Here is a 26,152-nt window from a genome sequence, read left to right on the forward strand (position 1 = left end):
ATTAGGTGACTTTAAATGGTCAGTTTTCATTTTGCTAGTGAAATTGCACATGATTGATTTAGTATTTTATTTCAGATAAAGATGTGCATATTTGCAAAATAGAGTTGATACTTGGAAAAATGGACTTACCTTTGTTATCCTTTTCCTTTTGTGCATTAGGCTATTGCGGAGCTGATATCAAGGCCCTGTGCACTGAAGCTGCCCTGATTGCCCTGCGGAGGCGTTACCCCCAGATCTATGCTAGCAGTCATAAACTGCAGCTAGATGTTTCCTCAATAGTGCTCAACGCCCAAGATTTTTACCACGCAATGCAGAATATCGTGCCTGCTTCCCAGCGTGCTGTCATGTCTTCGGGACATGCACTATCCCCCATCATAAGACCACTGCTGGAAAGAAGCTTCAACAACATCTTAGCAGTCTTGCAAAAAGTGTTTCCTCATGCTGAAATTAGCCAGAGTGACAAGAAAGAAGGTAGTATAAATTACCTTTTCATATTGTTAAAATGAAACAAGTACAGGCATAAGTAAATAAATTCTGAGTTTTCTTATAAGGGTATTTATGTGTTACTCTTTTGTATTTGCCATGAATATAGGAAATGTATCCATTTCACTGGCCACTGTTTATTCTAGGCCTAGCGTATTGTCTGGCATACAGTAGTTGCCTAGTCAGTGTCCATAAAAAGAATGGATGTTTGTTCTGTTTGTTCACTCTTGGAACATTCTGACTATCTTAATGTAGGAGTGTTACCACCTTTAGAAAAGTTGGCTATGATATTATTGGCTTACATTTCTTTTATTATCATAAAGCCCTTACATAAATTGTCATTTGTTAATCCTCATAACAATCCTGGGGGTAGGTACTCTTACTCTATCAAAAATGAAGATGTTCACTTATATAGGGTCACTCAGTAAGTTCTAGGTCTTGCTCAAGCTCAGGGAGCCTGACTCCAGAGCCCATGCACTTAACCATGTTGCTATAATGTCCCTCTGGATTCAACTCATCATACTGTTTTATTGGCACAGCACTCTGCAGTGTGCTGTGCTAATGGAGTGTAAATTACTAGTAGGGCAGTAAATTAGAACCTGATGATAGAAGGTCTTGACTTCTGGCCTCAAGATGGTAGTTTGGTTGGATTTGAGATAAAAACAGAAAGCTACTTTTAAAAATGTTACTCACATACAGGAAAACTCTAGGTTCCTGTGCTAATCAAAGTAAAAGCCCATGAACTTAGAAGAGACAGTAATTAAAAAAAATTATCCTCATTTTCTTTGTTTAACATGTAGTCTGCACTGTATAAAAAATTGTCCAATGAATTATGTTAATGGTAAAACTGTTATATATAGTAAAAATCATCGATATTCAATGAATTTTGCTTGTCATATATGTATTTTCTCATGAAATATCACATGAAATATCTCATGAAATACCACATCGATTACTTGATTTCTTAAATTTGTCAAATGAGGAGGAGAACAAATATTATGTATGAGCCAGCTACTCTGCCATGAATTGTACATTTCTTATCTCTGATTTTCAAAACTGAGGATATGTATCTTCTCCCAATTTTTTTTAATTTTTAAAAGACTATGTCACCTTTAGAAGGTCATAAAAATCTTACCTTCTCTTCTGAGAGATTGTAACTTCTTTACTTGCATTTGAGAATTTTTTTATGGCATTATTATCTGTGTTTTCTTACCATTTTATCCCCATAAGTATAAAGTATGCTTTAGTTTCATTTTTTTTCGTCACATACCAGTGGAGGAAAGAAACCAAATTTTCTTTGATTATTAATCATTGTTTTTTAATTATTTAGATATATTATTCTGGATTGTTTTGGTCTTTAATATTTTTCTTAGACAAGTATCCTTTCCTTATATATGAAATTATCAATCACATGGTACTCAATTATTTTCTGATTAACCTTTACAATATTAGTTGTATTAAATACTTGGCTTTTAAAAGCCATTGAAATCTGTGTCTGCCAGCACAATTCAGTATCTCATTTTAGAAAGCATGCCTATTTTTTTTCTTTGTTTTTTTGGGGGAAGGGTATGATTTCTGTCAATCTTAATTTCCTCCCATTTCTCCTACACATGTAGCATTGCTTTTTATTGAATGAATTGACGCTTTTGTTAGGTGTGTATGAATTACGGCTATTAATACTTTAGGTTGTAGTCCAGATAAATTTTTAAGTATGGCACTTTCAATAGGAATTTTAGTTCCCGTTAGTCCATCGAACAACAACTTAAGACCCAGTGTTACTTGAATGAGTACATTTTTTAAGATTGGTTTTTTTCCCACTGAATTCCTGAGTCCCTTCTTAACTAAGACTAGATTTTCCTTGAAATATGTGTGTGTGTGCCATGTGAAAAAATAAAGGTCAATTTGTTCCTTGTTGCTTTTGTAAGAACTGGGCCATACTTCAATTACTCTATTAATTAAACCATCTTATTTATATTAAATGTACTGGTTTGGTCAAAATTAACTTAGAAATTTTTAGTAAGTAGGTGAGTATTTTATGAGAGTGCCATTTCTTTTCCAGAGTTCTTGTAGTCTCCCAAAATGCATCTCATAACACTTAACTAGTCTGTAAAGGTGAAAGAATTACATTGGTTCCATTTATAAATTATTCAGAATACTGTAGTTTGTCAATTTCCTTGGACAATCTGTGTTATTTGATGGATAACTTATTAGTTTTTGCCACTTGATTTTTAAACCAGTTTTTCTTAGCTTTGGTAGGGCACTAATATTAAAGGACTTTTTAAGCCTCATAATCTTTGTGATTTTTTTTTTAAACAGATATAGAAACTCTGATTTTAGATGATAGTGAAGATGAGAATGCTTTATCAATTTTCGAGACCAGTTGTCACTCAGGATCACCAAAGAAACAGTCATCAGCTGCTGCTGTACATAAACCTTACCTTCATTTTACAATGTAAGCAATTTATATCATTGATTTCAATTTATATTGAAATTTCTTTCAATTTAGAGTGATTTTTACTACTTTATAGTTAGAATTACAGTATATTTTTACTTATGGTTGTAACCTGGAGGACTTTGTTTTTCTGTTGTTTGGACACAATTCTGGAAAACTTTACTGTGTCTATGTTTTTGTGTGGTAATAAATTGGTTTATTGGTCAACTCAAGATATTTTTTCCTAAAATGATTGTGGGATTTTTTTTTTTTTTTTAAAGTAGAGTAGAAGGAAGGGTTGCCTTCAGAAAGTAAACCCATGTCCCCAATTTTATTGCTTTTTATTTGAACTAAAGTGGACAGAAATGAAATATTTACCATGATCTAGAATATTTTGATTGTAATAAGTTTCATATGATAATTTAGGATTCTAAGGGTACTAAAGAGGTTTTGAATTAGAAATTGCTCAGTAACTAAACAAATAACTTTCTGATTCTCCAAAACCTCATTAGTTTACACTTTCCTAATTTAGATTTTATGTTTTTTCTATTTACATTTACCTTTGTCTATATTAAAGCAGCTTTTGCTGTGCACTTCAATGGGTAAACAATTTTAGTGCTAATGTAATTTTAAATTAAGAGACTAAATAGTTTTCAAATACTAACAGCGTCATCACTTGCATTTACATAATTATCATGATAGTTAAAGAATCATAATGCTCCAGTCAAGTAGGTCTAATAGGACTTTTATTAGAAGACACTGGATTGTGTATACTTTTTTTTTTTTTTTTTTTTTTTTGCGGTACGCGGGCCTCTCACTGTTGTGGCCTCTCCCGTTGTGGAGCACAGGCTCTGGACGCGCAGGCTCAGCGGCCGTGGCTCACGGGCCCAGCCGCTCCGCGGCATGTGGGATCTTCCCGGACCGGGGCACGAACCCATGTCCCCTGCATCGGCAGGCGGACTCTCAACCACTGCGCCACCAGGGAAGCCCTGGATTGTGTATACTTTTAAGTAATTTTTCTTTAGAGATATTTTGAACACATTTAAGTCTTTAATCAAAGTTTTTCCCATGTAGATTTTGGTGAAATGTTAATTTGATTATTTGCATTGATAACCCTTCCTTGTTTTTTGGTTTTTGAAATGAGACTAAATTACTTTAATTTACTCTTTAACAGCAAGCTCTTCTATTAGAAACTTTTTTCTTCACTCCAGAGCCTTTCTTTTATGCCCTCTGGGAAGTTTTCTTAAACTGTTTCAGTGATTTTACAGATCTGTTTATTAATGGCTAAGGGAAAACCAAATAATCATTTTTTTCTGACTTTCACCTGGCTAGCCTGTGTGCCATGTGTGTGCTGTTTGTTTTGACAATTTTAGTTATTTGAATTGAAATACATAGTAGGAGCTAAGAAACTATCAATTTTTCAATAAGAACATTCTGTTACTGATTTAATGTATATCAGTGGTATGGCTTATTTTGGTTGGCTTAGCCTTTTTCAAGGAATTGGTTTAATTTTAACCTCTTTTACATACGCTTTTCTAGTTCATTGCTTTGACTTTAATTTAATAGTGAGACAGCTATATCCTAGAATGAGCTGTTTTTTAAAGATGTTTTGATAAATTATTTATTTATTCACTCATTCTGCCATTTTTTTTTTTTTTTACCCTGTGCCAGGCATTGTACTAGGTGCTCGAAGCATGAATAAGATATAACATAGTTCTTACTCTGGAAGAGTTCTTGTTCTTGGGGGTGACAAACATTGTGATATGGCTAAAGTGTTATGAAAGCAGAACTAAGAAGCTTCCACAGGGAAGTCCAGGAATGCTTCACAGAAAAAATGGTGACATTTGCTGTCCTTTTGAGTATGAAGGTATAGGAGTTAGCATTTGTTGCTCATTACAAACTAGACATGTGGTAGGTATATAAAGCTGGGGCTTCGTATATAGTAATACATATAGGCCTCTCAACAGTCATTAGCATTTGTGGTATCATCATTTTATAGATGAGGAAACTGAGATACAAAGAAGTTAAGTAAATTGCCCATGATCATGCTGCTAGTAGGGGGCAGACTTGGTACTGTTTGTTTCCTGGGATCATATTCTTTCTCTTGTACTATGTGGTTTCCAAATTGATTTCTGAGCATAATAGGTAGATAGGGTTTTTTAGGGTAGGTTGGATGATATGATTTTTCACACTTTCCAAAGAAGCATTTACTTTAGAACATAAGCCTTTAATGAGGACTACACATGTATTTTGTTGTTGTTGATTTGGTTTGGTTTGGCTTTTTTGTTTGAGCAACATGTGTTAGCATGCCAGATTAATACATAAAAGATTCTAGACAAGTAGAAAGCATGACTTTAATGCTGGTGTCAGTAACACTAGTTTGGGCATTGATGGTAGGTTTCTTTTTCTGGGAATAGTTTCCTAAAACAGTGTTGCAACCTTTTCTTTAGATTTAAGATGAAATAGAAGTCAAGCTATTTAAGGCCTATCAATCTGGTAGAGAACCCTTATGATGGAAGATAAGTTTTCTTTCTTATTGTATATTACCATAAGGGGATTAGAAACAGAACTTTTTAAGGTTTTCCAAATGAAAGTAGCTTTGTTTTTTCTGATTAGAAAGACGATATACTCTGTAGAAAATTCAAATAAAAAAGAAGAGCATAAAGAAGAAAGTAAAAATTAAAGCCCAAGCACCTGAAGGTAATATGTGTTAACATTTTGGTGACCACACTTCCATATTCTCTGTATCCATATAGACAGACCCATATATTATCTTATACAAATTATATTCTCCTGTAAGGTTGTTAATGTAACTTGCTTTCCCCCCCACTATGTTGGGAATGTTATTTCATGTCAGTATATGTTTAATGTCATTCTTTTAAAATAGCTGCATAGTATATTTTTTGGATGTTTCATAATTTATATAACCTTATTGATAAAAATTGAAATTTCCAGTTTTCCTCTTTTATAAACAGTGCTGTGATAGACATCTTTCTAAGTATACATCTTTATAACATTTTCTGATTCAGACCTTAAGGTAGATTTTAAAAACTGATTGCTGTGTCAAAGTGTGTATACATTTCAAAACCTGATAGAGATTGTTAAATTACCTTCCAGAAAGGTTGTACCAATTTACATTTCATCACTAATATATGAGAGGGTTATTTTTTCTATTCCCTTGTAATTTCTGAGCACTGTTCGTCTTTTAAAATCTTTGCCAACTAGATAGATGAAAATAATATTTTCTTATTTATTTGAATCGTTTGCACTTTCATATATTCATTCACTCATATAGATATTTTGTCAAAGTGCCCATCATGTGCCAGATGCTGTCCTAGGTAATTGGAATATGTCAGTGAACCAAATATACTAGGATCCCTGCCCTTACTCAGCTTACATTTTAGATGGAGACGGACAATAAAACAATCAGTGTGATAGATAAGATGTTAGAAGATAAGTACTATGGGAAAAAATGTAGAGAACACTAAGAAGTAAGGGAATCTTTGGGAGTGGGATGAATTGCAGAATATCCTTGGATATACATTTTGGCATATATTTGGCATACTTGCCAAATTTAATTTCAGAAAATTGTACTTTTTTCCATTCTCACTATTCATGAGAATACCAATTTTCCCATCATCTATTTGCTAATAACGGTATTCTAATATTTATCAATCTAACAGATAAATGATGTTTCTCAATATTTTCATTATTTTTCATCTTTGTTAGTAACTACCAAATCTTTCTCAAGCCTAGATCACTCTTGAGCTTTAAACTTTGTCCAGTTGCCTGTCACCCTTTGTTGTCACAGATCTTTCGGTATATGCTGGCTTGTGTCTTTCCTTTTCTTCCCATGAGTCCTATGAGCTACCATCCATTCAGTTGTCCCAGCTAGAATTCGACATCATTCTCAACTCTTTCCTCTTTCTTCCCTTCTATATCTAGTAAATGACCAAGTCCTATGGATTTTTCTTACTAAGTAAGTCTAATTCCAGGCTCTTCCTTCTACCTCCTCTGACACTGTTCTTGTCTATACTGTTATTAACATCTCATGCCTGGGTTATTATAGCAAACTCCTAACTGGTCACCTTTCCTATTGTTTCGCCTTCTTTCAAAACCCTTTCCTATACTGACATGCTGAGTTAGAGTTGTCATCCAAAGACATGTGTATGCTTATGTCACTTCCCCTGCTTAAGCATCTTAATGCTTCCTCATTGTCTTCAGTGTACATTCCAACTTTTAACATGGTTTACAGAACCCTTCATAGCCCTTCACAGTCTGATTCTTCTTCCCCCTTCCCCTCCCTTACCCCGGTATCTTTACCCTTACATTACCCTAAAACCTTAAAAGAAGCTGGCTGTAATGAACTATATCCTCTACCCCAAAGGGCCAAGAGGTTTTTTTAGCCTCTGGTCCTTTGTACATCCTGTTTTTATTTCTTGAAATTCATCCTTTCTGCCTTCGATCTGTTGGGTTTGTGCTTTCATAACACTTTTTCAGGAAAGCCATTTATGAGTCTCTGATAGCACCCTGTACTTAAAGAGTGCTGCTTATTAATCACACTGAATTATAGTAATTTACTTCCTTTTTCCAATAAATGCACTGAGTTATGAGCTCTATGATAACAGTGGTACTGTTGGATACCACGGGCCAAGGCATTCAACATAGGAAGCATTCTAAAATTGTTGAATGAACATTTTTTAAGAAGTTATTTATTTCTATTTTCTTTTTGAATTGTCTACATTCTTTGTATAAGAAGGTATTTTTTGTCAAAATACTGTCATATAAGCTCTTTATGCATTAAGAACCAATCCTATTAATGGCAAATTTAATTATTTGTCTCATTTGAGTGTTTGCCATTTGGTTCAGATTGTAATTTTTGAGTAACAAAAGCTTTTAGATTTTTATGAATTAAAAATACATGAGGGCTTTCCTGGTGGCGCAGTGGTTGAGAGTCCGCCTGCTGATGCAGGGGACACGGGTTCGTGCCCCGGTCCGGGAAGATCCCACATGCCGCGGAGCGGCTGGTCCCGTGAGCCATGGCCGCTGAGCCTGCGCGTCCGGAACCTGTGCTCCGCAACGGGAGAGGCCACAACAGTGAGAGGCCCGCGTACCCCCCCAAAAAAAGAAAAAAAAAACAAAAAACATGAATCTTTTGTTTTTTTTTGTTTCTGTGTTAGAATTCATTTTGTTTTGTGAAATGAGGATCTGAATCCTCCCTATTTTTTTTATAGATTTATTTATTTAATTAAGTAATTTAGTTTTTGGCTGCATTGGGTTGCTGTGCGCGGGCTTTCTCTAGTTGCGGCAAGTGGGGGCTACTCTTCGTTTCGGTGCGAGGGCATCTCATTGTGATGGCTTCTCTTTTTGTGGAGTACAGGCTCTAGGCACGCAGGCTTCAGGAGATCTGGCATGTGGGCTTCAGTAGTTGTGGCTTGCAGGCTCTAGAGCGCAGGCTCAGTAGTTGTGGCACACAGGCTTAGTTGCTCTGTGGCATGTGGGATCTTCCTGGACCAGGGATCGAACCCGTGTCCCCTGCATTGGCAGGCGGATTCTTAACCACTGCGCCACCAGGGAAACCCCCTCCCTATTTTAAAACAATACTTGTGTTATAATTCATCTCTGTTCCATTTATTTTTATGCTTATTATCTTATATAAAATTCTTTCAATTACTATGATTTGTTTCCTGGGCTGCTATGTACCACTGATCTGTGTTTCTTTTCTTTGGTGTATTCTTCATTCTATTATTCTGTTCTGTAATATGTATCAGTATAAAGTAGGGCGCATCTTAACTTTGTGTTTTAGAACCTGGACTTTGCAGTTATATGGACACCCAGTTGTATAATCTTATACCTAACCCCTCTTAGCCTTGGGTTCTTTATCTATTTAGTAAGAGGAAACTTATGTATTTCATAGAATTGTTAAGAAAATTAAACAAGAAGTGTGTATGAAGTGCTAATTACTAAAACAGGTTTAAATGTTCTGAAATTGGAGCTAACACACTTATCTAAAATTTTCTTGATGTTAGCACACTTATCCAAAATTTTCTTGATGTTCTTTTTCTTTAATTTAAAAAAAAAATTTTATTTATTTGGCTGCGTCGGGTCTTAGTTGAGGCATGCAGGATCTTTAGTTGCGGCATGCGGGATCTTTTAGTTGTGGCATGCAAACTCTTAGTTGCGGCATGTGGGATCTAGTTTCTGACCAGGGATGGAACCCAGCCCTCCTGCATTGGGAGTGTAGAGTCTTAGCCACTGGACCACCAGGGAAGTCCCCTTGATGTTCTTACTTGATTATTTTTTCAGATAATGTTGCAAATAAGGTTAAATCTCCCCCCCCGCCCCCCCTGCTCAAATCTTTTTTGAGATTTTGATTTGCATTTTTAAAATCTATAAAATAAAATACTATAAACCAACCATATGTATATAGTTAACTATAGCTAGGTATAAATGCATAGGAAGAATTGACATCTATATTCAGGCTCATGATGTATTCTATATAGTTTCATACCTCTCTCGTTAAGATTATTTAATATTGTTTATCATTTGTATTTTTGCAGTTGTGAGTAGAATCTTCCTTCCTTTTTTATATTGGTTATTGATGGTGTTTAGGAAAATCTTTTGGTTTTTCTATTTCCATCTTCAGTCTTGTTATTTTGCTGGTGGACTATGGCAGTCATCAGTTGATTCTCTTGGATTTTCTAGTGTATAATCATGTTCTTTACAAGTAACAGTGTTTGTTCAATTTCTTTCCGTTAGTTCCATTTTTAAATTTGCTTTATTCTTATTGCATTGCTTAGAATTTCCTGCATTATCTATAGTGATATTAGATAAACTTTTTTCATTTATCTTTTTTTTTTTGTGCTACGCGGGCCTCCCACTGCTGTGGCCTCTCCCGTTGCGGAGCACAGGCTCCGGACGCGCAGGCTCAGCGGCCATGGCTCACGGGCCCAGCCGCTCCGCAGCACGTGGGATCCTCCCGGACCGGGGCACGAACCCATGTCCCCTGCATCGGCAGGCGGACTCTCAACCACTGTGCCACCAGGGAAGCCCCTTGTTTATCTTTTTAATGGTGCTGTAGAATCTTGAAAATACTGATTGAGTTTGTTTTAATATGTTATCCTAAATTTGCCTTCTCTGGTGTAGGGCTTTAGATATCGTATATTAGGATAAGAACAGTTAAGTTTTTTTGGCCTAGAAACAAAATTGCTGCCACTGAAGGAGTCCTACTTTTTTTTTTTCCTATTTTAAAAACTGTGGTAAAATGTAAAATAGATAGCTAGTGGGAAGCAGCCGCATAGCACAGGGGGAGATCAGCTCGGTGCTTTGTGACCACCTAGAGGGGTGGGATAGGGAGGGTGGGAGGGAGGGAGATGCAAGAGGGAAGAGATATGGGGATATATGTATATGTATAACTGATTCATTTTGTTATAAAGCAGAAACTAACACAGCATTGTAAAGCAATTATACTCCAATAAAGATGTTAAAAAAAACTGTGATAAAATATTATAAAATTTACCATTTTAACCATTAAAAAAAAGAAGTCCTACTTTTTTTTTTTTTTTTTTTTTTTTTTTTTTGCGGCACGCGGCCCTCTCACTGTTGTGGCCTCTCCTGTTGCGGAGCACAGGCTCCGGATGCGCAGGCTCAGCGGCCGTGGCTCACGGGCCCAGCCGCTCCACGGCATGTGGGATCCTCCCGGACCGGGGCACGAACCCGTGTCCCCTGCATCGGCAGGCGGACTCTCAACCACTGTGCCACCAGGGAAGCCCAGAAGTCCTACATTTTGAGTAATCTTTAGATGTACCTCTTTGTTGGAGAAGTGGAATTCTTAACATTTGACCTGGGTTAATTAATAACTAAATCATACTTACTGTCTGAAGCATTTTCCATGTTAATATATGTGGTATGATAGGATGAACTTTCTTTTAGGATGGATTTTTATACTTTTATGTCTTGGTATTAATATGGCCAGAGAGATCAGTATTTTAAAATTGTAATTATTTAAAAAATGCTTTGCTGTACTTAAAAAAATGAGAGAGGTAAAAAAAAAGTTCTATTAATTTGGCATTACATTCTTTTATGTAAATATTTTCCTAATATTTTATTTTGGTCTTTAGAGTGTATGGCTTTGAAATAATTATTATGTCTTACGTTTATTGCAGGTCACCATATCATCAGCCAACCTCTTACAGGCCAAGACTATTGCTGTCTGGAGAACGAGGCTCAGGTCAAACTTCTCACCTTGCTCCAGCACTTTTGCACACTCTAGAAAAATTCTCTGTGCACAGACTAGATCTCCCAGCACTTTATTCAGTTAGTGCCAAAACACCTGAAGAATCATGTGCACAGGTAGGTTTGTACTGTATCAAAGTACTTCCTACTTTCTTATTGTTTATATCTCGGTAGTGATTATAGATAAAATTTTTTCAAAGAACAGTAATATGAATATTAACTTTTTGTTGGTTACTCATTAACATTCTAATATTAAGGCAGAGGATTCTGTTGATATTTTAAAGTGAGCTCATTGTTTTTCCCATGATACTTCATTCTTCTCTGAAATTTTAATAATCCAATTTCTTGTATTAAAGGTTCATTTCATTAAACAGTGTAGAAAGGGAGCTTCTTTTTGCCTTTTACTGACCCTTTTTTCAGGGCCTCTTTAGACTTCTATCTGTACTTACAGCCTTATCGTAGTAAGGGAAATGATACCCACTTTGAGAATGCCAGGATTTAAAATTAATATAGAAAAGTGATAGCAGTTTTAAAATTATATACATTTGTATCAATAATGAAGTGTGTTTGATATTTGATTTTCAACTACTTTATATTTGCTAGCTTGTGAAGCAAAATTATAGTGGGGCTGTTTATATTTCTTGACGTTTTAATATATAACTGTGAATTTATTATAAGTGTGTCATGTTGGAACTAGAGGCTAAGGGAATAAGTTTTTTGAACCAAGAGACCATGTCTTCACCATTTCTGTGTCTCTGACACAGTGCCCAGCTCATAGTAAGTACTCATTAAGTGTTTGAATGTCACTTTCTACTTTGATATTTAGCCTACTTTTAGAGATTAGATGGCTGGAGTAGTAACACTTAAGAGCACTGCACACAGTTTTGTTGTTTTTTCAGTTATAGTTCATAAATATTTAATACATAAACTATCTAATTGAAAACCGTTCTGTACCTTGTAGCATGAAATAGAGTTTTTTAAACAGTTCATAATGTCAGTTTTATTTCTCTTTTATTTACAATTCTTTGGGTATGAACATCCTAGCAGTACTTCACTACTTCTAAAGCCCTATTTAAAGTTTTTTTTCCCAAAACCCATGGCCTGCCTAAAAAACTATATACCTGTAATTTTCTCCAAGTTTTATACATTTAATTTATCCTGGCTGTGAGTGTTTTACAATAATGTTGATTTATATGTTTGCTTGTATTTTTCCTTTTTAGTGAGACAAAATTATTGCAGTTTTTATGCAAGTAAGAGAATTACTTGGTACCATTTAAAATAAATCCAGGTGATTTACTAGGAAAATATAAATTAACAAGGTTGACTTCAGAGGAGAGAGGATCTAAATAGACAGTAGTTGTGGAAGAAGAAATTGAGTGTCAAAAAGCACTAAATTCAAACAGTTTCACAGGTGAATTCTTTTAATCTTAAAGGATAAGATTATTTTGATGCCAGTTAAACTTTTCCAAAGCATAGAAAAAGAAGGAAAGATGTGAAATCAAAAAAAAGAGTGATGCTAAACCTTTGAAAGAAATACAAAGAAAATTGTAGTCTAATCTCACTTAGACAGTGGTCATAAAGTAAATATTACAAATGGAATCTAGTAGCACATTGAAAGAGTAATATACCATCACTAAGGCATGCAAAATTGATTCAGTTACATGTGAGATATATAAATATTGGAATGAACACACTGAAGTTGTAAATATTTGCCTATGATATGATTGTAGTATTAACTGAAAAACGGTTAGGGCCAATAAGAGAATTCTGTAAGGCAGACAATTTCAAAGTTAATGTTATAAAATCAATAGTTTCCTTTTATACAAACGATAACAAGTTAGAAATATGGTTGACCCTTGAACAATGCGGGTTTGAACTGCACGGGTCCACTTATACATGGATATTCTTAAGCAGTAAATACAGTACTACAAGGTCCATGGTTGGTTGAACCTGTGGATGCAGAGAACCTGCAAATCTAGAGGGCCTGACTATAAATTATACACAGATTAACCCCTGCCTTGTTCAAGGGTCAACTGTGTAATGGAAGAAGAGGTCCCATTTAAAATAGCAACTAAGTTTACCTAGGAATTAACTTAAACAATTAATTTGCATGGCCTAAAAGAAGAAAGCTAAAAAGTCACTTGAGGACAGTTGAATAAGTGAAAGACACACCTTGTTTTGTTTTGTTTTTGTTTTTGTTTTAATTTTTGTGGTATGCGGGCCTCTCACTGTTGTGGCCTCTCCCGTTGTGGAGCACAGGCTCTGGACGCATAGGCTCAGCAGCCATGGCTCACGGGCCCAGCCGCTCCGCGGCATGTGGGATCTTCGCGGACTGGGGCACGAACCCGTGTCCCCTGCATCGGCAGGCAGACTCTCAACCACTGAGCCACCAGGGAAGCCCCCACACCTTGTTTTTAATTACTGTAATTCAGAGTGTAGACTCAAGTCATATTGCACAGATTAAAATCTCAGCTACTTGTGTATTGGTTGTGGCCTTGGACAAGTTGCTTAACCTGTTTGAGCCTTAATTTTCTCGTCTATGAAATGAAGATAATGATACCACATAAGATTACTGTGATTATTAAAACGAGCTCATCCAATAGTCTTGGCATACAGTACTCAACAATGACAGCTATCATCATGTTTATCACTACTGCTGCAGCTCCTTTCACAACTAATGGCTGGTAAGACTCAACATTGGATAGCTATGAGTTCTTTTCTAAATTAATCTATAAATTAAGTGCAATTATAATTATAATTATAATCCCTCCAAATTTAAGAGGAGATGTTAAAAAAAGGCTCTTTGTTTCCTCTAGAAAATAAATATGAGCATAGCAAGGAGAATTCTAGAGAAAAAAGTGTAATGAGGATTACCTACCAGATGTTTACACATGTAATAGACCTGTGGTAATAAAGTATTTGTACCTGTGCAGGGATAGACAAAACAATAGAACAAAAGTGAGAAATCATGCTTAGGCCTGTGTAGAAATAGAATTTAGTATCTGATGATGTTGAGTATATGATGATGATGATGACATTTGATATCATATAATAGATGGATTATTTAATAAATAGTCTTAGAAAACTGGCTGGCTCTATGAAGGGAATAAGAAAAAACAAAACTGATTTCCTACCTTTTTCTTTAGCCCCAAAATAAATTCTAGATTGTCAGTGGAACTATAAAAGTGTTAGGATAATTCACAAGGTCAGTATATTATCTTGGACATGAGAAAGTATTTAATTTCAAGGCAATGAACGGAAGCCAGGAAACATAAAGATAAGAACAAATTTGACTTTATAAAATTTTAAATTACACATGACAAGAAACTTTCTTTAAGTAAGATTAATAGACATAACCTGGTAAAAATTTGTATTTGCAACACATGTCAAGGACAAGTTCCTTACTATACAAAGATATATTAAAATCAGGAAGAAAAAAGAATAACAACCTAATAAAAGAATTGGCAAAATAGGAGCATGACATTTATAGGGAGAAAAAAGTAGCAAAAGCAACCAATAAAAATTTGAAAAGATTCTTTACCTTACTTATAAGTGAAAAAAAAAAGAGAAGCATATTAAAGCAGGAAGATGCTATTTTAAAACAACTATCAGGCTTGTAAAAATGAAAAGCTTGATAAACCTAATATTGGAGATATGGGTGCTCATACTTGGTTAGTGGAAATGTAAATTTATTTATTGATTTTGGAGTGTAGTTTGGAACTATCTTTTAAACTTTCAAGTATCTTTTGACCCAGGAACTTTACATTAAAAAACATTTCCTAAGGGAAAAAAAATGTCATGAAGAACCTAGGGGTAAGACAGGAACAAAGACACAGACCTACTAGAGAATGGACTTGAGGATATGGGGAGGGGGAAGGGTAAGCTGTGACAAAGTGAGAGAGTGGCATGGACATATATACACTACCAAACGTAAAATAGATAGCTAGTGGGAAGCAGCCATATAGCACAGGGAGATCAACTCGGTGCTTTGTGACCACTTAGAGGGGTGGGATAGGGAGGGTGGGAGGGATGGAGACGCAAGAGGGAAGACATATGGGAACATATGTATATGTATAACTGATTCACTTTGTTATAAAGCAGAAACTAACATACCATTGTAAACAATTATACTCCAATAAAGATGTAAAAAAAAAAAAAAAACGCTTGTTCAAAAAACAAAAAAAATTTCCTAAAGATATATTAGCTATAATTATTCACTGCTGAATGTACAAGGTTATTCATCAAAACATTGTGTGTAGAATTACCAAACAAAATAAGACAAAAAGAAACAAACTAAACGTCCTTTTTATGGTGGACTGGCTAAAATATAGTAACAAAGGAATACTAGGAAGTCATTAACAAGAATGAGGTAGATTTACATAGGCTGATATGGAAAGGTGAAGGAGATACTAGTGAAAAAGCAAGTTGTAAATCTAAGTATGATCTTCTTCATGTAAAAAAAAACTTAAAAATATATGTTCATGTTTATATATAAGTAGAAATATTATCCAAGAATACTCCCCAAAAACTGTTAATAATCTTTGTTTTGGCTTGGGGGAAGGAATTTGGAGGATTTGGGGAATGGATAAACTTTGTGATTTTAGTTTATACTCTGCTCTATGGTTTAGAATTTTTTGTTTCCTTTTACATGTATACTTGACAGTATCAAACAAACTGAAAGATAAAATCACTTTGAAAGAGGAACATTCTGTCTATAGTTGTTCCTTATGGCTAATGTGTGTGTATATTCACAAACACAATACTGGCTTAATGTTAGGTAAGGAAATATGAAGCACTGTAGTAAACTATGTTGATCTTATTGGAATCCTGGGATTTTTTTTTTCTCTGAATCCTACTTGGCATCATTGGGCTAAATTTGAATTCTGACTGCATGTTCTTTGGTCTCTTTCACATATCTTGGCTTTTACTACTTTTCTGTCATGTTGGTGAGGAGGGTGGAGAGAAGTGTCACTTGGTGGTGGGAAGCAACAAAAACCCTCCATTTATTGTCTTGGTTGTGTTACATTGCATCTAATATGTCAAGACATCTCATCTTCTCTGCTTCCACCTATGAGCTTCTGGGTTGGAAGTAGGGCTTATTCTTAAGTGACCACCACCTGGATGTCTAATCTAACAAGGCACTGAGACAGAATTTTGTAGTCATGGTAGCTGAAGCTCAGACTTTCTCTGAACACTGACCAGAGACCATGTAAACTGTCACGGTTAATCCCTGATTGTTTGTATTTTAAGTGCATATTAAAAATTATTTATTATAACATAATACTGTCTTTTCTGGAAAATTCTTCAAAAAGAGGCTATTATATAATGAAACTGAGGAATTTTTTCTTAATTTGTAGAGATTGGTAAGCCTGGGTATAACTAGGTATAAAAGTCCTAGGGAGGAGAGCACATAAGTCAGGTGCTGAAACGCTGGAAAGATAAAAAAAAAACCCTTCTTTCTATCCTTCTGTTCTGTATTCCCTTTCTTTTCTTCCCTTTTGCTTTACTTCTCTTTGTAGCTAGTCCTTCTATAGGTAGAATCCTTTCTAAATAGATGTGGAATATAAGGGTTTGGTCTGTGGCAAGTTATTCTTCTGTGATTTTCTTTTCCCCTGCCTCTAAGATATGTGATATAAATTAAGTTGGGTTATTTAATAGTGTAACATGAACACGAAAGGTAGTTTTAAAGGAAAGAAGTCTTAAATCACCTTTAAAGATCTGTATTTATGTGTGTGATAAGATGAAAAGGGGGGAAGGGCCCTACTTCATATTTCTTTATGCCATGGGGACCGTGTTTAATTCTATGCCATTCTTTAAAACATCCACACGCAAGCAGATAGATGACAAAGAACTGTTTCTTCTTCTGAATGCCCGAGCTATTGAGTAATATTATCAGTTCCATGAAAAATGGTAGAGGAGTTAGTGACTGCTGTAGGGTTTTCTCATTGTTTCTTTCTTACTTTCTTTTTTTTTAAATCTTTATTTAGTTATTTGACTGTGCCGGGTCTTTAGTTGTGGCATGCGGGATCTTTGTTGATGTGTGTGGGATCTTTTAGTTGTGGCATGCGAACTCTAAGTTGCAGCATGTGGGATCTAGTTCCCTGACCAGGGGTTGAACGCAGGCCCCCTGCATTGGGAGCGCGGAGTCTTAGCCACTGGACCACCAGGGAAGTCCCTCATTGTTTCTTAAAATTTAATGAGCATGAGAATCTCCTGGGGGTGCTTATTAAAATTTCTGATTCCCTGGCACCACACCCAGAGATTCTGATTCATGAAATTTGGGATAAGCCCAGAAATCTGCACTTCAGACATGCATCCCAGTTGTAACTATTCTAGGTTTTCAGTAAACCACACTTTGAAATATGGTACTTTAGCTGATCACTGGACAGTAGTTCGACATTTATAACTGAAACAATTGCCAGAGTTCATAAAGTAACTCTGTGTGTGCGCATGTGTGTATGTATGTTACTGAGCATTTCATAGTCTTCCAAATGCTCTGGAAGGAGAATGGAAACTGATGTAGCCTGGAAGATTTATGGTTGTCCCAGTAAGTTCACAAGTAATTATTGAACCCTACAACAAAGTCAGAGATGTTAGTATCTGTAGTAAAAGACTTACTGTATTAAAACTCTTAAAAAAAAAAAAGCAACAACTATGAGTTCCCTTACTGACATTTTCATATGTATTTTTTTCCCTCTTGTATTATTTCCACTGCTGATTCAGGAAAAAAGGGATTGATGAGTGTGTTATATTTAATCTTTTTCATTAATACAGAGTTATGATCGAATTGATAAATTTAAACATGGTCTGTTCAAAGCTTTGGAGTTTGGGTACTATATGGTGTTATGAGTAATTTCACATGGTCAGTAAGGTATTTTTTGGGGTGAAAATTTTAGTATTTTTTGTTCCCTAGAAAGAAATTGTATCTGGAAATTCTCAGGGGAAATCTGTTTTGGTTATGTGGCATTAAGGAATTAATATACTTACCTATGTGTATACTTTGGATGCTCTTGCTTATGAAAAAGGATTTCTGGGTTTCTCCATAACAGTCTGTGTATACTTTGGATACTCTTGTGTTTGTGCATGTGGGTACACATCTGTGTTTTACCATAGCACATTTTTTTTTGAATTGTAAACAAATTAAATTATCCTGGCCCAAATTGTATCACATTTACTGAAATTATTGATGTTTTTAGCAACGAAAATATCAGAAAAGGATTTTGGGTGTTTTTAATTTTCAAGAAATGTTGATTTGTATTAAATCCATTGTTCAGAAACTCTAGTATAGTTGTGTTTTATAACAGGCTGATTTTATATGCTTGTAAAGAAATTGAGCTTTTTATTTCTTGAATCCTGAATCTTCAGATCCCAGACAGTGCCTTCTTTTCACAGAGATGCTCAGTAAATCTTAGGTCAATAGAACATAAATGGAGTAAGTGACAAATATAATAAAGTTATCAGTAATGGAGACATATTATTTATTTTAACAGTTTTGATAGCATGGTTTAAGGAATTAAACTTATTTAAATAGTGCTTTTTAGTTTTTATAAAAATTGAGGACAAATTTAGCCCCCAAGATTTTTCTTTTACCTGTGTTTTATAATTTTAGTACTGTAACATGACCAAGACAAATTCTGGAAATTCATTGATGACAAAAAGTTGTTTTTCTCATATAGCCCCTTTTAGGAAAGTGAAAGCTGTACTGGCTTGGAGGTTTCTGCTTCATGTACCTCTGTATTTAAAATTATTCCAGTTTTCAGTTTTTAATGAAAATGGCTTGTTATAGGCTGTATATTCTTCATTTTTTAAAGATACGGTGAATTTTCACACACTGAACATTTTAATTTGGCATCTAACGTACTGATTTGAAATTTAGCTTTTGAGGTAAGGACCCTTATAAATATAGGTGCAGTTTATATTGTTAGTGCCTCCTTGCATGGATACTTCTAATTTCAGTGGCCTGATTTTTGCCTTTCATATCATTAATATTCAGAGAAAGTAGTTTTTGATATTTTTTAAATAAAGAAACTTAAAAAAAGTTGTATAAGGGACTATGATGTCTGGGACAAGAAGAGGCCAGAAATATATTGTTTAAAGAATCAAAATGAACATTCACATACACTGGTGTACGTTCATTTTATTTGTGCAAGAGTGCTGGTCATGTCAGAGGTATTTTGAAACGGTTGGTTCAGTAATTTGGCCTACTGTCTTTTTTTCTCTATAACAGTTTTTCTGTTTTCTACTACACCTTGCACATCCACCAATCCAAGACACCCTGTAGGTGAGTATTTTTCTAGTTATCAAATGGCATCACTTGTTCCCAAGACAGTTGCCGCTTCACTAAAACTAGGCTTTATTTTTCTACTATAAGATATCTGGTTAATTGATTTCACAGAGTGTAACTTATTCCATAACTTCAAAAATTACCAGCAAACTGCTGAGGAGCGGATTTTACATTATAGAAAAATCACAATAGGTTTAAACTTTTTTCTGAATTTTTAAATACTATTCTCAGACTCTATTCTTTTTTGAAATTTCATTTCAAAAACAGGAGAATTAGGACGGCTTGGCTATTTAAAGAAAATATGAAAGTTTATTTTAATATTCTGAGATAACATGGGGTAAGGAATTAAAAAAGGAAACTTGTTTTAGTAGTATTTTTAAATTTTTCTGGAAATTAAGGATGTTTTTCCTTAAAAGGCTTCAGAGAAAATTTTGAAAATATTCCCTGGCTATTGGTATTGCATATAGTTAGATTAATTCTCAGTCCATGTAATTATATATTCATGGACCAGAAAGGCAGAGCCTTTTTATTTTTCTATATTTGTCTCAGACTTTTTTCCTGATTTTTTTTCCCCCTCTAGGTTTTCAAATATAATTTCAAAAGGTTTACTTATAAAGATACTTTCCTAAAGTCTTTGGAAATAAAAAGGTTACTAGAGTATCATTATCATGTTCAGTTTGCTAATTTTGAGAGGTTTGGATGAGAAAAGGAAAGAAATAGAAAAAAAACCCTTATGTATCTAGTTCAGCCTTGCAGATAAGTTTAAAACACCTACAGTATTGCATTGTTTAACTTCTGGCTCTGTAAAGTTTTTTATTTATTATCACTTAACCTTCTGTTGCTTTGCCCATACTGTGATATTTGCTAGCAGCTAGATGTTCTCAACACATATAGAAAACCTAACCTACAAATACTAGACTGCAAGGCAGTATTTCATTTTTTAAAAAAGGCATGTTGTCTCATCTCTCCCTGGGCATGTGGTAACTTGCATGGCTGAATTAGGGTAGGTAGTTTTGTGAGGTTTCTCAGTAAGCTGTGTAGTTTGTTACTCTTTTTCGTATAATCACCTTTCTCTCCCTGCTGACTTTCCCTAGTTTTATCAGCAACAGGTGTTGGTCAGTGTCTTCCACATACCATGCCTGATTTGGGTGGCATGTAATAAAAACATTTTTTTTTTTTTTTGGAATCAAATGCCTCTCTTGCCTTTGTGCTCCTGTGTGGTTCCTTCCTTTTGCCAATATTTATGCTTGTTTTTCTCTTATGAATCTTCTACATGAACTTTGGAAAACAGTAATCCTTGGATTTTCAAGATCCAGGATAAGAGGGTGCGTGTTTGCAGAAAAGGTCAAAATTTGAGAGTCCTGAAGGAGTTGTACTGTACAACTGTTCTGGATTGGTGGATATGCAAATATTAAAGGAAGGGAAGGAGCAAATGTTACTTTTGATGTGAGTGATCATAACATCTACATTTCCGATTTGGGGGAAAATTTTATTTGAGTATCTTTCATCTGGCTTATTATTAAATTGGCAGTACATTTTATTTTACACAGGAGATTTAAAGCTATATAAAATATAGTATTTAAAAAATTCATGCAAGTGGTAGGCTTACTCTTTAAAGCAAAACAATCCTTTTGAATTTTAGGAATGTTTCTGATAATCCTAATCATTTAAATTATTTGATTCTTATTTCTGTATCTTGTACATTATATAGGTTAATTGAAATGTGTTTAAGAGAAAATAGAGAATTTTAGAAGTAGAGTTCTCAAATTAAATTGAAGAAAGATAGTCATTTTTAACTTATTCTTACGCTCGTTAAAAGTATTTAAGAGATGTCATAATAATCTGTGAGAATTTGTTGATGGGCTGTTGAGCTGTTGTTGACTCTTCTGTAAAGGTCAGTAGTTCTGTTTGACAACTTATTAATAGCCAACCTGGTCTTTATTGGCATGTGTTGGCAGATTGTGACTGAAGCTATGGTTAAGACTCTTTTTAACACCTGAGGGAACTTTATTTTCTATTTTCTGAAGTGGGAGTATCTCATAGCTTTTAGCTAATGTATTTATTGTTCTTTAGACATTAAGGGTATTTTGTGACTATTTTATAGAAGATTGAATTAAGATAATGGGAGGTAAACAAGTGATTCAGCAGGTAGTTCATAAATTTTAAGCTCTAGGGTGGTACATCTTGGTTAAAATATTTATTTAATTCATATGTTGAGTGATTTTAGCCAATGTGCACGAACATGTAAGCTATGTCTCTTTTTCTTCTTTGTGCTTCCTGATAATCACTCTTAAGTGGGTGACATATAGGTACATGCTTATCTCTTTATTTGCAGCATATTTTATAGTGGTATTTTGCTTTATTTATATGATAGATAAGTGGAACAATTTGATGCCTTTATACTATTAGTATATACTGAATAGGAATAATAAAGTAACGAAAAAATACTCCTTTTCTTAGGTGGGGTAAGGGTAGATAGAAGCTGTATGTATGGCTTTTGCATATCTTGAACAGCTTAAATACTGGGGCTGAAAGTAATTATAGTAACAGGCCTGACACATTTAATGTATTTGGGGATTACTGTGTAGACTTTAGAATAATATCTATTTGAATTTTTGATGCCAGTTCTTTCCTTAATTAGATTTTTCGTGAAGCTCGAAGAACAGTACCTAGTATTGTTTACATGCCTCACATTGGTGATTGGTGGGAAGCTGTCAGTGAAACTGTGAGAGCAACTTTTCTGACTTTGCTACAAGATATACCGTCATTTTCACCCATATTTTTATTGTCTACCTCTGAAACCATGTACAGTGAACTGCCTGAAGAGGTAAGAACTCATTAAATATTTATCTTTTCTTATTATATGGTTTTAAAATAGTTGACGTAAATTTGGCACATTTTAGTTACTATAAAATCAGTACTGTCAAGGTTCATGCCTTGGTTGTACCATTTATTAGCCATGTGACTTAAGTTAGTTAACATTTTAAGTTTCAGTTTCTTTTTTTTGGTATGTATTTTGATATATTTCTCAGTGTTGTTGTGAATTTTGAGATAATTCATGCTTAGACCAGACCTCGACATATATAGTACCTACTAAGAAGATCTTAGCTGTATCATCATCAATGCCATTATAATTATCCTTCTCATTCTTATCATCTGTTAGATTATTTGGTGAGATTTGACCTTTCAGCTCTTTCACTGACCTTTATTTGGTGAGATTTGATTATTTGGTGAGATTTGATTATTTGGTGAGATTTGACCTTTCATCACGTTAAGCTGAAGATTATTATGACTGTGCATATTTTTCAAATCTGATATTTAGCGTTTGAATTCAAATCCAACTCAATAGTAAAGATAAAAATCACAGTTTCAGAAAAAAATTAGTAGATCACTCATGTGAATGAAAAAATTAGTAGATCAACTCATGTGAATGAAATTGATTTTTAAGAAATTATTTTAACATTCTGAGCTTACTAGGTTTTGAAATAATCTCCTTTCAAAATGCTTAGAAATATTTTGCCCAGGCAACACAGTTCTTATAAAAAATTTACATGTTTCAAATGCTATAATATAAATCTTGATTACGTAGAATTTTATGATTCAGATTTTTTTTTTTACCAAGTTCTTTTGTTGTTTTAGCTCTTATTATCTTATTGCTAAACTGGATTTGTACAACTTACTACTCTCGTTAAGAAAATTATATTAAATGTAGACTAGTTCATTTTTTGCTATTCAGAATCTGATATTATTTGGAGACCATTAATCAAAATATTTTTTATCACAGGGAGCAATAAAGTTTAGTGGAAAGATGTATGTAGTAAGAGTCAGAAAAACCTTGGTATTGACTTACTTGTCTTTTGATTTTGGGTAAATATTTGAACCTAGAGTAGCTTCAGTTTCCTCACCTATAAAACGTGGATAATAACAGACAGGCTTGTTGGTGTGAGACTATATATGTGAGTTTATTTTGGAAGCTACAGAGCTATAATATGTTTGGTATTATATTAGTATTATAAAGTAAGAATGCACTCGAAATTGATTTAGGAGAGTGGACTGAACCTGGACATAACCTAGGAGCCACTTTTAAAAATTAGATCCTCACTGTCAACTAGTTTTATTATAATTTTATAAAAAATAAAGAAAATTGGGATAATTAAGGGCTCTAGTTAGGAATATATACTTACCTGAAGTTTCCTTATATTGTTTGAAAAATTTGTAAATAAAAGTCTTACTGAACCTGTCTTGATACACAGCAATTTTAATTTTGCCTATTCTTGTTGTCTATTTGCATATGTGATTTTATTGTTTAGTTTTTTAAAAAACTAACATTGCATCTATATATTTTCAATGTTGCTATATTGTTATAATTTTTAGTGGATTCAAAAAGCCTACTGGTGAGTAGGCTTTTTTCATTATTTGTTTACCAATAACCTTAATTAATAGCTAAAATATTAAAAATTTACAAGCATTGAATCCTGAAATTTCAGCCCCCCCCCCCTTTGTCTTCTGTAGTCTTTGCCCTTCTTATAGCAAATAGCTACTAAAGCTATCATGGATATTCACATTTGTGGGTGAAGATTATGGGGTTTTTCTTAGACTACTGATTACCTAACATTTTATACTAATTGTCCTTAGGAAAGCCTCCTCTGCCCCCAAGGCTTTCATTTTAATTTCAGCTTTGCCATTAGTATATTGCTTTGTTTAGGTCACAGACTGAAATCGTAGTGAATAATACTTAGCACCTACTGATAAATATTTGGTAAGTGAATGAAAAGCATGGAGAGTTGCAGACTGAGTAACTAGGTTAGCAAGGTGCCAGATCTATGGAAGAAGACATGAAGTAGACAGTGGGTATCAAAAACTAAGTGATTCTAAAAGAAAGAGAGAAATATCCAGTTACTATAGTGTATTTAAGAAAATACAATGGTAAGTTAAAATAACAGTAAGATACAGATTTTAACCTATGAAATAGGCCAAAAAAAAAAGTTGGATAAACTCTCTCCAGGACAGTTCATCGTAATAGATTTAAATATGTCTATTCATTTTAGGTCAGCAATACCATTTATAGGTAAGTAGTTTTTCATAGATAAAAAAGATACAACACAGACAACACAGAAAGTATCATAGCCTTTCTTCATGGACAAACACAAAGATACAGCACAGGCAACACAAAAAGTACAAGAGTATTTATCATAGCCTTTCTTCATCAATTGGAAACTAAATGTCCTAGAGTAGAGGATTGATTATAGTGGATTCCTTCCATGAAATACAATGAGACCATTAAAAATATTGATGTAGAAGACATTTAATGTCATGAAAAGATGTTTGAATGTATTGCTAAAAATTGCAGATATTAAATCAATATATATGGCATTATCTGGGTTTATATAGAAATAATTATATATTAGGTATATAGTCATATATAAAAAACTATATGTAACTATTAATAGAAATGTTAATAGTAATTATCTCTGGGTCTTAAGATTATAGTTATTTTTGTTACCTGTTTTCTAAATCTTTTGTAATAAGTGCTGCTGTTCTCATCAGAAAATAAACTCATTCAGAGATGAAAAGGTTCTCTACTCAATTTTTAAAAACAACACCAAACAAAAAAAATTAATCATCATGGGACTAATATTAGGGATACAAAAATGTTTTCTTTTTGTGGGACAGAGTGACAACCTCATCTTTTGGAGCCCTTTTAAAATTCTCTTGTAATTGTGTCTTTGTATAGCTCTCCCTTTTTAATCCCAAAGTAAGGCAATGCATTGGGATATTGAGAAAAACATTAGAACTTCTATTCATTTTTATTTTTCATATTATCTTAAAAACGTGTGTGTATGTTTCATAATAGAAATAGTAATATTAGTAGAATAGTACATTTAAGTAAGTATGTATATATACTGGAGGGAGTATTTTTTTTAATTAATTCATTAATTTATTTTTGGCTGCATTGGGTCTTCATTGCTGCGTGCTAGCTTTTTTCTAGTTGCAGAGAACGGGGGCTACTCTTCTTTGCGGTGCACGGTCTTCTCATTGCGGTGGCTTCTCTTGTTGCGGAGCATGGGCTGTAGGGGCGTGGGCTTCAATAGTTGTGATGCACAGGCTTAGTTGCTCTGCGGCATGTGGAATCTTCCTGGAGCAGGGCTCAAACCCGTGTCCCCTGCATTGGCAGGCAGATTCTTAACCACTGCGCTACCAGGGAAGTTCTTTTTTTTTTTTTTTTTTTAAGTATCATTTATTGAGTTTGATATGCACAAGTGTCAAGTCTGGAGGTAGTATTTTCAAATTTTTTTACTGATGAGGTGTTTCATCAAAAAACAAAACAAAACATTGGAAATCATTGTTCTAGACCAGCTGTTATCAAAGTGTGATCCAAGGACCCTTGTGGGCCCCACAAGACTTTCAGAGGTTTGTCACATTCGTCTTTTTTGTATTTTGCAACTATGTATCTTCTTGAATATGGGTTTTTTTCATGTATACCAATCAGAGCAACATTACTGTAACAGATTGAATGCAGAGGCAGACAATGAGAATCCAGTTGTCTTTTTTTTCTTTTTATAAATTTATTATTTATTTTTGGCTGCATTGGGTCTTTGTTTCTTTGCCCCTTGGAGGGAGGGGGTGCTGGGGGGACTACTTTACATTGCGGTTGCGTGGGCTTCTCGTTGCAGTGGCTTCTCTTGCTTAGGAGCACGGGCTCTAGGCGCGCGAGCTTC

At 34.4% G+C, this 26,152-nt stretch overlaps 1 protein-coding gene across 3 annotated transcripts in view; it reads left to right on the top strand.

Moving 5' to 3' along the window:
* ATAD2B (ATPase family AAA domain containing 2B) overlaps window positions 1-26,152 on the top strand; it is a 169,841-nt gene that overhangs the window by 89,898 nt on the left and 53,791 nt on the right. For all 3 annotated transcript variants that reach the window (XM_049696353.1, XM_004268079.3, XM_004268080.3), the window contains exons 16-19: window positions 160-471; window positions 2,800-2,935; window positions 11,080-11,266; window positions 22,075-22,260. In XM_049696353.1, coding sequence (XP_049552310.1) covers window positions 160-471; window positions 2,800-2,935; window positions 11,080-11,266; window positions 22,075-22,260 — 821 coding nt within the window. The remainder of the gene's footprint in view (window positions 1-159; window positions 472-2,799; window positions 2,936-11,079; window positions 11,267-22,074; window positions 22,261-26,152) is intronic.

This window comes from Orcinus orca, chromosome 13 (assembly GCF_937001465.1).
Source record: "Orcinus orca chromosome 13, mOrcOrc1.1, whole genome shotgun sequence".
Classification (NCBI taxonomy): Eukaryota; Metazoa; Chordata; class Mammalia; order Artiodactyla; family Delphinidae; genus Orcinus; species Orcinus orca.